The sequence below is a fragment of the Bombus pyrosoma genome, linkage group LG14, assembly GCF_014825855.1.
Source record: "Bombus pyrosoma isolate SC7728 linkage group LG14, ASM1482585v1, whole genome shotgun sequence".
Taxonomy (NCBI): Eukaryota; Metazoa; Arthropoda; class Insecta; order Hymenoptera; family Apidae; genus Bombus; species Bombus pyrosoma.
This window is the reverse complement of record NC_057783.1, coordinates 8,158,126-8,174,738: the sequence shown is the minus strand read 5'-3', so window position 1 is coordinate 8,174,738 and position 16,613 is coordinate 8,158,126. Positions and strand designations below refer to the sequence as shown.

Below are 16,613 nucleotides of genomic sequence, written 5' to 3'. Positions count from 1 at the left end.
AGGAAAATAAATCGCGAATTCATATCGTCGAATCAAATTTTTATTGTTAAAATAAAATCGTAATTCAAAGATACCTACCGTGCGAAACAATGATAAAAAATATGCACATATTAGTCGTTTTCCAAACGAATCGTTTGCAATCGCCATGAGTTACTCGTTGACGTTGAAAAATGAATCGAATACCGTAGTTTATTGAATACTAGGAATATTTTGTCGTGATACTCCAAAAATAATGTAAAATAGTGGCAGGGTTGCATTGAAATAAATAATCGTACACCATGGTTGCACAAAAAACGTTAATATAATAACAATAATATATATATATATAACGTATATGCATGTATACATGGTTCTTATTAACAATTTCATCATTTTGTTTTCCCTAGACTACCCAAAAATGTCACCGGAGGTGGCTAGTCGAACCCGTCTCGTTCCTCCGTTTGGAAATCATCCCTCGAACTCGTAATTTTCATCGCGAAACGAGCCGGCTTCGTGAAATTTCCCCTAACCATCCGGCACTATCGCCGGTATATGCGTATTTATAATATATTAACATCTTCTTTTTCTTCTTGGACTCGCACGTTTATCGCATCGCTTATCTAACGCAATTACAAAAAAAGTTTCCCTAAACCTTTTATTTCTTCTTATATTCGTATCTCCATCGGAAACTATATAATTTACATCAGAGATCCCGAAATCGACGTAGGACACGCGCATCCCATCCTAATGAAATCGCGGAAGGTTCTAACAACATTTTCTACGATTCAGGGAATAGTTATAGCCTTAGAATTTGATTATTATCGTTTAAAGTGCATTTCAACAGGTTCGATTAATTGATGATGGTGGAGAGAGAGAGAGAGAGAGAGAGACGGTGCAAACATTTAGATAAAACGGGCTGCGTTTCGAAGGACCAATCTCGAGATCCCTGTTCTAAGATTATTACGTTTCTTCTTCTCTCTGTCCACGCGACAGAGAGTAACAATATTTTGTCAAAGTGGAAGAACGATAATACGTATGTATGTCCGTGGATGTGTGATATAGTATGTACAATTACGTGTGACGAAAATCAGGGCACCTAGGAATGACCGTGTTCTATTCGTTATCACTTAAGTTTCCCATTGCTGGAATGTAGAAAGATTCGAAGTGTTCTTACAGGGGTTGATCGATGCTTTACGACTGTCGTATCTTGTTTGATGAACTCGAAAGCTTTTCGACTCCCTGGAAACTCTTCGGAAATGGGAAAACATCAGAATGCCTGGCAGTGTACGGCGATAAAATTCGCAGTAAAAGTTTTCTATCGATACGGGACGATCTTTCGATTTCTGCTCTCCACGACAATGGTGTCTTTTGCGTATCTCTATTTGCTAGATATTTTCGTGTTTTCCCCCTCTTTTCTCGTTTCAAAACGGTCCAAAATTATCGCGCGATCTACTCCGTTGCAATAATCTAAAACGTATCAGCTCGAACGCAACTACGTATACTTATCACAAGTTTAACTTGCTAATTCAAAAACGAATATATTTACAGATTATCATATACCGGTGAATAAAGGTCAATACCTAAAGTTTAACGACTCGAAGGCAGAAAATATCATGGTAAATCTATCAGAATAAAGTTTCCAGAAATTTAAGAATCGAAATCATGCGTATATATCTAAGTAGAAATATTTGTACAGTTTAATATAGGCAATTAGAATAGCTGTTTTACGTAAGTACAAACGAACGACGATATATCCTTTGAAGAAACAATTTCATATACGCTCTACTCAAAATAAACGAACAATAATATCGTTTAAAATGTGACATCCTTTACGACCGCAATAATGGCTAAATAACAGAGCTGCTTGCAAAATTCTACAACTACGAAACTCCAAGTGTCCCTTAAATCTTCCAGCTTAAAAATTCGTACCTCACGTTGCGAAGTATATTTCTTCGGACAAACCTATCGTACTATATTAATCGAAGTAATCATACGTCATAATATCTGTCGGATAAATGTTTGTATCGGAATTGAACGAATGTATACGACGGTAAGCATCGTTGTTCTCGATGGTTGGGACTCGTGGAACAAACACGAGAGCCGAGAGAACGGAAATAAGAAAGGAAGGGTACAGAACGGGGCTCGGGACGTGGAAGCGGGCGATGAGCTAACAAAAGTCACGAAACTCGAAAGCACGCTTCCTCTTCTCGACGACACACGATCTCACGCACGCAACGGCAATGGGAAGAACCAGAGCTTGTGCTCGGTTCTCTTTCGTCGGGGTTTATTTTCACAGGCAAGCAAGGTTGAAGAAGCGGCGACAGTCGCCGCAGGAGAAAAAGCTTCGCGACGCGGAAGCGCGCGAGTCGCGGTGGACAAGAGTCGAGGGCGTGAGAAGCAAAGGGGGATGGGGGAAAAAAAAATGAGGAGTGAAATTTTACGAGCCTTAACCCGTGCGGGCATGAACGTGAAGCAGCTTTACGACGTCTAGAATGAAAGTTTCATTCCATGACGGCGCGACGGAGTCGTCGAAGTAGAGGAAGCGGCATCGGGGATTAACTTGCCTGGAAACAAACTGCCGTTACTGGCGCGAGTGTATCGAGGGCCCGATAAAAATAACGAATAGTTGCGTACGAATCGATTTTCGACCGAGGCTGGGGAAGTAAGACGCTTGGAAGGAGTGACAACAAGCTGGGACGCGCGAAATACGGGTCGTAGGTAAAGAATGTAGAACAGAAAAAATACACATAAGGAATGTAAATAACTTTTAAAACGCAACTACCTTACAAGAGTAATTGATATTTCTCGAAACGGATGGTGGAAATATTTGATGAAGATAAAATACCGAAGAGAAATGCTCGTCTTACCTGGCGAAGTTGACATTTTTATGGTCCTTTTTAATCGGAGGACTATTCTTCAATCCTCTATGATGCGTAAAAAATGCTCATATTTATGAGAAAATGCTCTTAAAGCTTGATATATAAAAAATGTATCGTTATTGATCGCATAATGGTCCCTAATCATCCTATGATTATCAGTCCGTGTTATAAACATTCGATAAATTGACAGATCGAATCGCAGTGAAAAATCTCTGAACGTATATCACGAGCTGAAGAATTTTCAGAAAAAAGCTGACTGAACGAATTTCAATCGTACGAAGCGAAGGAATCGCTTCGTGAATCTATCTCTTCGCTCTTCAAAAGGATAGTCATAGAGGATTAAAGCCAGACGTGTTCGTTGAACGGACATCCACGCCGCGGAAAAAAAAAGAATCTACGAAGCAGTCGCTTCAGAAGTTTTTTCATGAAAGGAACTGTTGTCCCTCGAACAGAGGGGCACCGCCTTTGTCGGTACATCTAACATCATACGAGGAAAGTAATCTAGATGAAGAGTTTATCTCATGACAATGCTGGCGCCGAGCGATCGTTCGTCTTCGTTTTGCGTAGTTTTACCGTTGCGAATATGTTTGTCCTGGAAGAATCGAATAATCAGAGGGAATTTTATCAGTCGCACTGTTCGCGCTGTTGTTCGATCGTTAAAAGTTTGATCGACAAAATGATACAATGTATAATCCAAACAGTTCTTGAATGAAAACTTGAGATTTTCTAGCAGGAGTAGGAAGTTAAATAAATTCTTTTTTAAGATAGAAAGATCGAACTGTCTGGGACTTTAGAAGCGTACTGTGAAATCACTTTCACAGCGCGCTTCCGAGCCATTCCTTCACAAATTTAACAGTACTATTTTCGTTATTTTATACGGCAATCAGAAAGAGAAACTGTAGAAAACATTCGAAAAATCTGCAGATTGCTGGCGATAAACTTGTATCACGGTATTATGGAAAAACAAAGAGCAACGTACAGCGATATTGTCCAAACATTGACACGGTATTTCATGCGAAGCGCAAACACAAAATCAAAAGTGAACATTCTTTGGTGTATCGCACGAACAAAACACCTTTTAGCATACAAATTTCATCAATTGGTAATGCCGAGGTGCCATGAAAGAAGATACGAGGTGCACAAACGAATTCTTCGAGCTACGAAAAAATGAACGAAACACATACGTTGAAATATTTTTACGAAGATTCTTAAAGTTGCGAGGAAAAGTTTGGGTGCGTTGATATACGACCACACCAGGCTGTGACATAACTTTTGCTAAAAATACGTAAAACAGCGGACGTAGTAAACATCTTTCACGATATATCAAAATGAAACACCGTGGGAATGAAACTGAATTCAATTGAATGTTGCAACAGCGTACCGCATATCAAATCGTTTCAACGGGAACCAGAAACTAATTTACACGGGTAATGAACGAATACGTGGACATAAAGTTTCAAACTCGAATCGTCATGTTATTAATGTAGAAACTAGTTTACACAGTCATTTTTAAGCGCAGCGCGGCAACGGGCAATTATTTATGCGTTCGTTGGCCATTGACGGGAACGATTTATGGAAACTGACAGATTAATTCCGATCGTTCGAACGTATCACACATGTTTAAAACTTCTTTACTCGTGTTTCAGCTAAAGAATTACCAGAGCGTGAATGAACATATAGATTCTTTTAAAAATTCTTTGATTCTAGATTTGCTACTTATATTTCTCGTGAACTCGGCGCGAAACTTATCCGACATGTATATCAGATTATTTCGAGACTTTAATAATTTATGAGACTCTACAGGAATTTACAAGACTAAAATATCACCGAATCGATGCAGTGTTCTGTAACGACGGATCCAACAAGAGTTACGATTGAAACATCATCCGTAACGTTGTTTTCTCCATCGCGGTCACAGACTGCTTGTCAAGCGCGTGTAAAATCGTTGGTCGCATTTCGATTTACTTTATGCGCTCGCTTAACGTCAACACGTTGATTTCATCGTAAACAAGCGTCGACGAAAGCAGAATAAAACAGTATAACTATGCTTGCAAACATAAAAACAGGCTTCAACGTTTCAAGAAGCAATGGGAATAGCGCTACGTGGAAGACTTGCGAACGGTCATTCGTGGTGCAAATCGGGTATACGAGGGTGGAGATGATAATAAAATTGGAATGCGATGACAAACTTAAAAACGAGCGATCTTTTAAGGACAAAATTATTAAACGAATCGTATCTTAACTATCTCCTCCACAACTGGCTTGTCCAATTCGAAATCGGTTTCGTTTCTCTCGGGTCTTGAAATGGTGCAAAGACTTGGTTCGTTTTCAGAACTTTGTTGAACGGTATAAGGTTAATAAATTTTCAAACGTGATGAACTCTTTCATGGAGACCGCTAGGGACTCAAACAATGATACCGATTCGGAGGATCCGAACGAAGAAGAGAGTTTAATAGATTTATTGCTGTTTCTTCTTCTTCTTCTTGTTGACGGAGGCGTCCACTCCCCAAAGATCGTACCACGGTCCACAAGTATTTTTATCTCTTTCTCGATCGGAATCCCTACGGAGTTTAGTCCTGGGAAGAAGAGTCTTCTCCGCCACTGTTTGATCCTTTACTACGATGCAACTGTACGTGGACTCTTCGTCGGACGCCTCTGTTTCGCTGAAGTTCTGCGTCAATCCATCTTCGTCGTCCGTGTACTTTTTCCTCCTCTCGTTCCTCTTGGCCTCGTTATTTTCCTTCAATTCGGCCACGATCATGTTACGCTTAGCTTCCAGGCTACGTTTTCGCTCCTTCTCGATTATGGCTTTCCGCGAGACGTTCCCCATGAAGTAAGACCTCTCCTCTTGATGCATTCGATACTCGGACCTCTCGACAGTCTTTGGTCTTTCCGCCGGCGTAGGAAAATCCTCGAAGTAATCGGATTTTTCGGGCACGTGAATTCTCTCCGCAGGTTTTGGTTCTTCGTGCTGCGAGTCGTTGGTAATGGTCACGTCGCTGTTCCTTTTTTCCAAACTTTGCCGAGAGTTGGGGCTGTCGCTTGCATTCTGCTTGCTGGTGTCGTCTGAATTCGCGTCGTCTTTCGCTTCCTTCTTAATCATTTTCGGAATATCGACCAAAGATCTGTGCTGCCAGAGTGCCATACCCTCAAGAACGTCGGAATCTCTCCTGAACCTCCAGAAGGACTTTGTTCTCTTCACGAGTTTCGGACTCTTGGAGTCGACGTCGAAAGCTCTACCTGTCTGTATCAAGTGTCCAACAGCGGTCGTCTGTCTTGGGAGCAACGGTTTGCGGTTATCGTCCTTCAACGTGTTATTATTCGTGTCGTTCTTCTCCAAGATTTGCTGTCCGTTCCTCTGGAACTTCTGAAGATTACTCTGACCGAGATTCTGATAGCCGTGCCTCTCGATCACCTTCGTCCTTTCCAGCTTCGTCTCAAAGTTCGACTCGTATCCGCGCTCTTTATCTACTGACACGTTTTCTCTGACGTATCTGGTCTCGCCATAGATCGCCTCCTCTTTGTCGGAAAATCTACGCTCTCGATAAAGGTTACGGGGGTCCGTTGGTCTCTCAGGAGCTTCTTCGGAAGGCGGTCTCGGCCTCTCGAAGCGGCGACTCGACGCCCGCTCGATATTCCTATTTCTATCGGGATTCTTCTCGAAAGTCCTTTCTCTTTCGTAAGTAGAGGTCTTCTGAGCCGCACTGGGCGACTTATCCAAGTATCGTTCCCTTTCTCGCTCGAACCTCTGCGGTCCACGACTCCTATCGCAGTCGTTATACCTCTCGTACGGCGGCGGAGGTTGCTTCTCCTCTCTCCGCTCTAAACTTCTATAATCGTTCCTTCGCTCTATAAACTTTGGCGGGCTATGCTCCCGAGCATACTTTTGCGCGGTTTGCTCTAGTTTCTGCGCGATATGTTCCACCTTCCTGCCAGTCTCCGGGATCGTGATAGTACTCTCGTCATCGGTGCCCGAGGATGAGGCCGACGATGTCTTCTCGTTCTCGTATTTTGATTCTTCCTGAGCAACCGGATGATATCCGCGACGAGAGCTGCGCTCTTGACCATCAGCTCTGTCCCCGTAATACTTCTTGCCGTCGTACTTCTGGTAATCGATCCTGCCAACGTAGGTATCGTCGTCCTCCTCCTCCAGTTCGATCTCGTCCTCCTCTGTCTCATCGTGTTCCTTCACTCTTTTCGATTCTCGACGATCCTGTTCCATTTGCTCGTTATTCCTTCTTGTGGACTTTCTCGATGGTTCTTCGTTGCTCATAACCTTGCTTTTGTGATTGGAATTGCCGCGACCGCGATTATCGTACTCGTTTTTCTGCGATCTCTCTTGGCTCTTCTTTCCTGATTTTCTCGTCGGCCCGTTCTCCATCGCACCACGGTCAGAGAAGTCCCTTCCATTTTTGCGCTCCTGAGTGTCGTAATGACGATTCTGGTACCTTGTCTCGCCGTTCTCGTTGCCCTGATTCGCGTTCGCTTCCGCCCAAATGTCCATCGCGGTTCTGTAAAGATGCCAACTCTTCTCGTCCCTGGGTATCGTCTTCCAGGAATCGTTTTCCCAGTCCTTGTTGCTGGGCTTGTCGTCCTTCTGGTGTTGCTTCACCGCTTCGGTTATTCTATCGGCACGCGGCTTTCTTCGTCGTTGTCTGCGTTTTCGTGCGGGCTCGGGATGAGTAAAAAAAAAGAAGAGAAGGGAAGAGAGAAAGAGAGAGAGAGAGAGAAAGATAGAAAGAAAAAAGAAGAGATGATAGAGAGAATAGAGAAGAAAGACGAAGAAGAAAGAAAAGAGAGCGGAATAGTGCAGCATATGGAGAAAGAACCAAGAGCCAAGTACGTGGGTAGGATTAGTTATGCGGTTGTTGAGCTGTGTGGTCGCGGATATTGCGATATGCGAGGATGGGGAATATGGCTGCTGGCATCGCAGGAGCCCGGAGAGGTGAATGAGCCACCACCACGCCGTATTTTATTTCCATCGACCACGATAACGCATGCGGAATCTACAAATCAGGAGAGAAAACAACATCGTGACTCTGAAAACAAGCCTACAGGTTCGGTATCGAATGGATATTGGGTGCGATCACGTCTTTTTATTACTTTCTTTCTTTTTTTTTTCAGGAGAAGAGGTGTAAAATGATGAACGATACAATTGCTGATAAGAAATCTACGTCTCATTTTCGTCGATTTTTTCGAATTTTAGTCATCTTCTTTCCAATGTTACGCGAATCCTTTGAACTCGAAATACAGATCTGCTTTAAAATCGTTCATTCCTTTCGCAATGATACGCATCCGTATCTACGCTGGATATAATGAAAATAGTAGGAATAACTAATGACGAAAAAATGAGAATTTATTTCTAAAGATCGTGAAAGTAATTCAGGAGCAAAGGACTAGGCATATCTTTAGACGAGGAATATGTAAAACTGGGAAAGTCTATGAACTATATACGCATGCACGTAATATAATATACATGTATTATCGAATTTTTATGGAAATGTCGAGAGATGAATAAGAAATATTTAATGGAAGGGGGGACGTTAGATTTCGTAAACAAAAGCTACGGTTCTACGATTCTATCTTTATACATTTCGTTAGAGAAAAGATACCGGGAAGACCAAGATAATAAAATTGATATTAAAATGAGAGCAGGAATAAAATACAAAGCTCCGAAGTTGACGAATCACAGGCAGAAGCGTTTCTACAGGTTTGCCAAACAATCATCAACTACTTTCGACGAGATTCGATTAGAGTTTCCAAAGTATCTTCGATGAAATTTCGTGGTGATCGCTTACCTCATGGCCTCGTCGTCGCTGTAGTCGATATCAGGCTGAGCCGGTGGCTCGTTTGAGAAACCGCTGTCGTTGCTGCTGTGAAGAGACGTGACGACTTGAGGAGGTGGCACGGGCGGAGCAGGTGGCTGTATCCTACGGCCACCAGCCAAAACAGTGGGCAAAGTGCCCGATGGACGGATCTAAAGAAAATCCGGCATGAAAGTTTATGAGATTTACATTTCGCCTTTTCGGCTAAACAAGGAAACATTCGTTCCCTCGAAAGGTACCCACATCTCAGAATGCATTTCGGCTTATTCCATCTCGGTTCGTATACTTTGCTCGCGAACTTTACGATCTTTCTGTTCGAGAATCTTTAAATTCGTTACTATTTTACAAGTTCCTGAAGTTTGCAAATTTTATGGAACAAAGCGGGAATGAATTTGAAAATTTCTTTTAACTTCACCTCATCCGTCCCTCATTTCCCTAATTTAATTGTTTCTTTCATGTCAAATTGATACAAGAAAGTAAGAAGTCAATATAATGAAAAGATAAATAACTGATGCTTGTAAACTTTTTTATTTACAATGAAAGAATCAAAAATTGTACATTATCATTCACTTTTCTTTATAAGTGACTTACATTTCTTCAAGAGACGGATGAGCGTTAAAAAAGATGTATACAGGTCTCTTTCGTAAATTCAAAGATTCTGATATTAAATATCGAATTATAAATCGAATTAGCAATGAAACGTATAATATGATAATAATATAATAATAATATAATAACAATGTAATAATATATAGTGGAATGAAATCCTCACCGGTTTTGTTTGACGTGCAGTAGGTGTCGCTAAATTGTGAGAACTGTTGCTATTCGGTACATTTGTAGGAGTGCCGGTACTGCTGTTATTGTTGTTACTGTTGTTGACGTTGTTGTTTCCTACTCCATGGAACCCACTCGACACTTCATCGATGCTCGGTGTCACTGGCGGTCGAGAGGGTGGTGGCTTACAGGGTGGAACTGCTTGCGGCTCCAATACGCGACCATTGTTTGTTCCGTGACTCGGCGATCTTCACATATTATCGTACATTTGATTTTAGTGATAATGCTAACGATTCCGGCTAAATCGGAATAATTGAAAATATCAGGAGGAAAAGCATGGTTTGTTGGAGAGCATATTCTATATACTATGAAATATTAATCATAATAAGATGTATTTCTCAACGAACTACGTATTTATCATGCAGGACAAATCATACATTTTGTCCTCACGCGATCATTATTTATTACTGTTTAAAATTGTTACATCATTCCAATTATCTTTGATTGTACGACTCGTAACAATTTTCTAATTTTTGTTTGCTGTGAAAAATTTGTGTGACTCTCTGTTAGTCAAAAATTGCATTTAATCTTCCATTGCCCCATATTTTACAATCGTGTGTGTATACATGACTGTAAATATGAAACGTCAATGCATAAAATGTTATTCATTAAATTTTCACGGTTCTAGTTTCAACGAAACCGTAACACATTGCTCGGTAATTGTCGTTGAATTGTGTTTATTTTACTTTTATAAATTGTGCTCGTTATTTTGATGGAACTTGTTTTGAAGTTATTAACGATTTCCATTAAAATGTATGAAGAATTTACTGTGTATATTTTACTGTAAATATTTCCCTAGATGTTTCTTTATGAACTTTCCACTGAAATGAAAAATTCAAAGCTTCAACGAACGGAGTGTAAAAGAAGAGGAAAAAGACCGAAGAAAAATTCATCTTGTTATATGATTGGCTGTTTAAGAGAATCGTTTAAAAGATTAAGGAGGAAATTAACATTTTTATATTGTGAAGATTTCTGGCAAGCGATAGGAACGATAAATCACACATAAAAGCCTTTGACAAAATTTCCACCGCCGTATCGTAAATCGAGCATCGGAATAATGGGATTTAGGAGAGTACATGCAACAATAACACCAAGACGAGTACGTTTAATGGGAATAGCTGCATCGATATCAGCCGTTGCCCGTTATCGTTCTAGATTAGCGTAATTGCATTCGACCCGTGCAATTGTTAGCAACGAACATCGTAACAAGATCTGTTCAGATATCGTTCGGGCTACCAAAAGCACAGACTTTCCTGCCTCTGTTAACTTACCCTAGACTATCGTCGATAATAATTTCTGTGTATGCCAGTGGGAACCATCCGGAGCTCTGTGTGCGGAGATTCTCCCCAAATTGCCAGCCTTTCTGACGATCTCCTAATAAGGTAGTTTCGTGAAATAGAAATAACCATTTATGCTGCTTATTTGCTAGAAAGAGGAGGGAATATCGTGACCGATAAGGGATCAGGATTTCAAAGCACTGATTTATCTTACACAGTCGAGAAGGTTACGCAAAGAAATAATATCATTTTCGTATAAAACGGAAATTTTTGCTATCGAGCAATTTTTATCAAGACTGCTTCTCATTTGCTTGGAAATTTCTCAGGTATAGACGAGAAAGATTATTTACTAAGATGAGATTAGAGTATTTCGCGTGTTTCTCTATTTTCTGAATCTCGTAGCTCGTATTCAAGCGTTTGATAATGGCGAGAGCATCGTTATTAGAATTTATTGTGTAAACGAATTCCAAACACATCCGACTAATCTGACGGGAAACTGCGTTGTGGTCAGACGGGGGATATGATTTCATGAGGAAACAAACGCGTATCTGGAAAGCGGCAATGTAAGCGTTCAGGCATCCAGCACTCACCCATCAACGCAATGAGATCGCCCTCCAGGAAACTCAGCTGATTTTCCCCGGAGCTCAAATAGGCGAAGAGAGCCCTCGCGAGGGGTGCATCTCCCCAGCCACCGGAGCTCACCCCTGTGCCACTACCACCCCCACCTCCACTGCCGCTGTTGCGTGATGCCGGAGGCGCCATGGACCTCGGCCTTGGTGGAGTTTCTGGAACCTCTGCGAAATTTTGCGAAGGGGAACGATTAACCCGGTTCATTTCTGTCGTAACTTGCACATACCGTGAAGGGATTAGAACTCTGCACGCTTTCGAGTGGAAGGATTTTGGTCAATTAGTGTTTCGAACCTCTTCGCTTCTGTTTACGAGCACGCAGTTCACTACCATCAGGAAAAATTATCGAGACTAACCGCGAATACGAATTCGCTACTGGTCCACTTGGAACAGAATACACGAAATCGATAAAATTTCATATCGAGAGACGCGTTTCACGAGTTCGCCGTGATTTTATTTTACCGTGTTCTCTTCTGGATAGAAGAATGGCAGTTGGCCAAAAACCATTACGTTCGAAATGAAATGCTTATTTGAACATTCTTATGATATTCTTGTCCTTTTTTCCTCTATCTCTCTCTCCCCCTCTTTCTATAACACAATCAATTTTACTCTCGCATCATAGCCAACGAATTTATGCGGTTGGCTTGCGCGCAAGAGCCTTGCTTTGGAAAACTTTCGCGACACAGAAAACGAAAAGTTTTACTTTATTTAAGAACTTGTTCAGTTTAAGGGGATCGAACTATATCTTTAGATGTGTTCGAGAAATTAACGAATCGATTAAATTGTTGAATTAATGTAGAAAATATTCGATGGATTTTATTCGAAGATATTTTGCCCCTCGAGTCTCAAGATTTTCTCTCGTTCGACGATACATATGTAGATATTGAGTAACAGGATTTTTTCCTCGAGAAGGATAATGGGGAAAGTCGGAAAATTCGCCAGCGTACGGAACGGTGGACAAATGGAATTCGATATTCGATACAGCGAACTGTCTCGACTCTCTCCAACTGTTTTGCGAGCACTTCTCCACCCGATCGTGTTGCACTCGTTTGTTATGTGTTCAACCCCGACTCGTTCGAAACGCACTCGACCATTGGCTTTGGCTAAAATAAAACGGACTGTGGTGCCGTGTTTTCGCATTCTCCATCACTACGTAACATCTACGCGTTAGCATCACTCCGAATACGTGATCCGAAAAAAAAAAAATTTCGATTTTTCTTTAGCGTCTACATCTATGTCGGCATTTTTTATATTCATGAGTATTTAAATTTCGCTGTTGAAACTTTTCACCTTGTTTTCCCTTGAAAATCTCGGATGAAAAATTCTGTAAAAAACGAGAGACTAACCTGGATCCAGAGATAATGTCGAAGCGTGCAGATTGGCCTCTGACCTTGCTCTAGACAGTACAGATGAAAGATGAGAAGTTGGACCTTGATAAGTGGCACTTGGCACATTTCCGGACGGCGGTCCAGGTCGAAGTTCCAAGCAAGAGCTATCCATGCTTCTGGTCTTTCTCAATTGCGAGCTCATGGTTAACTCCGAGCCGCCGTTTTCCTCGTCCTCGGGCCAAAATGAAACTTGCTGCAGTTAAAAAAGATGTTACTATTATTAATCGACGAAGAGGGAAACTTGCTGATAATTACTAAAAATTAGAAACGCGTTGAAACAAATATAGCGGTCATTGTACGATCGTTACAAATCTCTCGTATCTTCCAAAGATGCATTTTATACAATAAATTTCGAGAAAAGAATATGATAGCAGAGGGATATTCCAAGTATCACTCACTCTAAGCCTGGAAGCGAACATGTCTTCCACGGATTGTGGTAAATATTCCCTAGTAGCAGCTACCTCGCGCCACTTATCAACCGAGGGATGAAGAGCAGCTAACGCGACCTCGTGAAAACTCGCATAATGTTTCGCCAAGGAGCATTGTCGCTCGAGAACAAAGCCGTACCTTCTTCGTTCCTGAGTCATAGCCTGAAAAAGAGGAGAGCACTCGATACTTTCTCATGTCCGTCCATCGCCCTTTTTTCTTCGTGTCTGATCCAATTGATCTATTTACATCAACGTCAAAACTGACACAAATTCATTCCCTTCAATTAATTATCATCTGTCAATATCAGTGAACGGGAATTCTAAAAAAGTGTCTAGATGCTCTGTATCCCGGTTTTTTGTTTTAAGAGCTCGTCCATTGCATACTTACATTCTTCAAACTCTGTTCACAAAAGGCGTCTAGCTTAGACTTCTCTTCCTCGAGAATCTGCATATTCTTGAGCTCTTTGTCCATGGCCAGTCCACTCTTGCTCGCGCCCCTTGACTTCTTCCTCTGCTTCTTCATCGTTGCCGCCGCTTTGCTGTAAGTTTCGGACCTGGTCTTGTGCTGCTGCAGAAACTTCTTCTGTTCGCTCTGAGTAAAAAGTATTATTGCATTATTCAGAAATCCGGCGGTCGCTTGATATCCTGACGCCGGTGGAGAACACTCACCTGGACGACCTTGGTGTCTTTCTCCAGGTTCGTCTCGAGGGGAACCAGTAGGTCGACGTAGAACGCTTTCAGCTGAAAGCAAGCAAACGGCCGAGCTAGTAGAATTCAAGAAAGTGGAAAATTTTAAAGCGCGGAAGCCAGCAGAAGTGAATTCGAAACGAGCTTAGGTAATGAGGGACTTTTAACGTTTCCGTGCAAGTGCAAAGGAGCCACCCGTTTCTTTCGTCCGCGATGTTGCCGACAAGTTTACGAGCGGCTGTTTGACCCGTTTTTCAGCCGGTTTCGACGTTACGACGAACGCTATTAGCAGTTGAACACGATCTCGTAAAATTGTAGATACCCTTGATGCATTGTCACCTTTTGCGGTTCTATCTTTATGGTTTAGAAACGTTTTAGAGACCCTTACACGTGATTTATCATCCTACGTTTTATACAGTTTTAAGTAAAATGTTATGGAATATTTAGATATTATGAACACGTTTACGGAGAGTGTGCAATGGAAATGAAACAAGTTTTTAAACTGAAATTATACGTACTTAAAAATATCCGATATATATTATGATGCTAATAATCATATTATAATATCATACTAATAATATATATAATATTATAATGCTAACAATACTATATGTATATTGAAATATCGGAAATTTAATTTACAAGTTAATATGATGATAGTGAAGTAACAGGAGTTGTTTAGTTTTTGTTGCTTATTAGTAACGAGAGTCGCATTATCTAAATTTCAGTCAATATTTAATAGTGTCGGTAAAGAATTTACTCGTCTGTAGCTAGTATACCAAACTTCAGCAAATATAGAAGAATGTAAGTTGCCCGGAGCAAAAACCAAAATTGCACATATACGTTCCTGTGCGGTGGACAAGGCAATCTGTCGGGCACGACGAAATAAAAATCAGAAAATCCATCCGTTGGAACCCACGCCGAAACGAAAACTGCGGAGGTGGCAATAGTCGTGGACGAGCAACGTGGACACGGGTCGGTTGAATTTTTTTTTTTTTCATTTTTTCCGCGGCTTAATGGATATTGATTAGAGACAGCATTTCGATCAGAAATACATTTCCACGAATAAGCAACCTCCTATCGGTGGTCGATCGCTGTCCGTGAAAAGCGATCGTCGAAAGGGACGAGAAATGCGGGTTGAAGTGGCGCTGTTGATGTGTTGAAAAGATCTCGATGCAACGCCGACGTACTTTACGATCATTTCCCACCAAGGATCTATTGGCTTTGAGCAACGCGATTTCTTTTAAAAATTTTGCACGTTCGTATACTCTACTTGGAAAAGGTCGAGAACATTTCTTCAAATTTACGTTCGATAAAATTAAAAACATTCTTCCAAAGTTAAGAGCAACCTAGGGTCAAATCGAGTTCCAACTATTGCGCTCATCTGTGCATCGATGATATTATTTGAGGATTGCGGCGAAATCTATAAAAATAGAAAATATAATTTTTGCCACGTAGTAAGTAAGAGTATCGATTTGAAAAAAAATGTATACCGAATTGGAATTTATTTTTCTAAAAGAAATATATTTGCTCCCTTTCATGCAGGGTCGACGCCCAAATAAATTTGTAAAATTCAGATTCGAGCGAAAGGTTTAACAGGAAAAGAATAGGGGAAAAAAACTAGTAGAAAGATCAAGGGAGTATCGCCGACGCGACGTATAAAATATTGTAAAGCAACGTTATTTTTGCATTGCTTGTCAAACAAATCACACGGACTTTTTTCACGTGTTTCGTGACTCTCGAATCCGATGCAACTCTTCTTGAAGCGACGTAACACACGCACGGTTGATTTTATTTAAGCGTTTGACAGTTTTACGTTCGGCTTTCTCGTCGCTACGTAGAAGTACGTAGAGTTATTTATTTGTCCGAGCTTTTCTTTTTTCCTCGCTTCACCCCCGTGTATTTTTAACTATCCGATCACAAGCAAATTTCTCGGGAAATTTTTACACTGAGATACGAGTTTTTCGGGCAATATGCTCCAAGCGAAATATTGTTCCCACGAACATGTTTTGATTTACAAAGTCTCGGATTTAATTAAGCCGTTTGGAAACGAGACTCACCTGCGAAACAGTACAGTGCATTTTTAATGCCGCGTACGAAACTTTTACAGTTGACTTTACGATACGTTTCCGGATTGCGTGTTGGGTTGCTTATTTCATTGTTTCGCCTCCCTTTCCACTGTTGCGTAGTATTTCTCTTTTGTTCTTTGCGATCGTGTGTCAGCACGTACCTCGTACGCAACAAAGGTAAAAATCGGAAGACCGTTGCGTGAATTTTCAATTATTTTCGATGGAACACGCTGCGGAAAAGATTCCTGCAACTAGCTTTTACGGCTTTGAAAAAATACATAAAATATATTTATGTATAAAAATACGCGATACCTGCAGCCATGTACGGCGTATAAAATTTACAATATCGTCCAGACGAAGCGTACTTTCAAAAAACAAGATATTTTGTCGCAAACAAATCTGTTAGAAACGATATAAATTTTCTGCAAAATAATAAATAACAAATTCGGTTGCGTAAAACAAAAGCACCCATGAAATGAAATCGCGTTTCAACTAATAAATTTACAGCGCCCAGATTTTTAGAATGCCACTCTTTAACAAAGAAAAACAGCTTTTGCATCAAACGCTCGACTCTTTACGTTTTCCGCTGTTTCTTACGAAGATTTTTTGAGTAAAGAAGG

At 40.9% G+C, this 16,613-nt stretch overlaps 1 protein-coding gene across 1 annotated transcript in view; it reads right to left on the bottom strand.

The window, feature by feature from the left end:
* Positions 1-282: 282 nt before the first annotated feature.
* Positions 283-16,613, bottom strand: part of LOC122574633 — a 164,651-nt gene continuing 148,320 nt past the window's right edge. The window contains exons 6-14 of the mRNA XM_043742405.1: positions 13,907-13,978; positions 13,626-13,829; positions 13,208-13,399; positions 12,768-13,002; positions 11,385-11,588; positions 10,789-10,891; positions 9,456-9,705; positions 8,657-8,835; positions 283-7,513 (exon numbers count right to left, since the gene is read on the bottom strand). Coding sequence (XP_043598340.1) covers positions 5,317-7,513; positions 8,657-8,835; positions 9,456-9,705; positions 10,789-10,891; positions 11,385-11,588; positions 12,768-13,002; positions 13,208-13,399; positions 13,626-13,829; positions 13,907-13,978 — 3,636 coding nt within the window. The 3' untranslated portion in view covers positions 283-5,316. The remainder of the gene's footprint in view (positions 7,514-8,656; positions 8,836-9,455; positions 9,706-10,788; positions 10,892-11,384; positions 11,589-12,767; positions 13,003-13,207; positions 13,400-13,625; positions 13,830-13,906; positions 13,979-16,613) is intronic.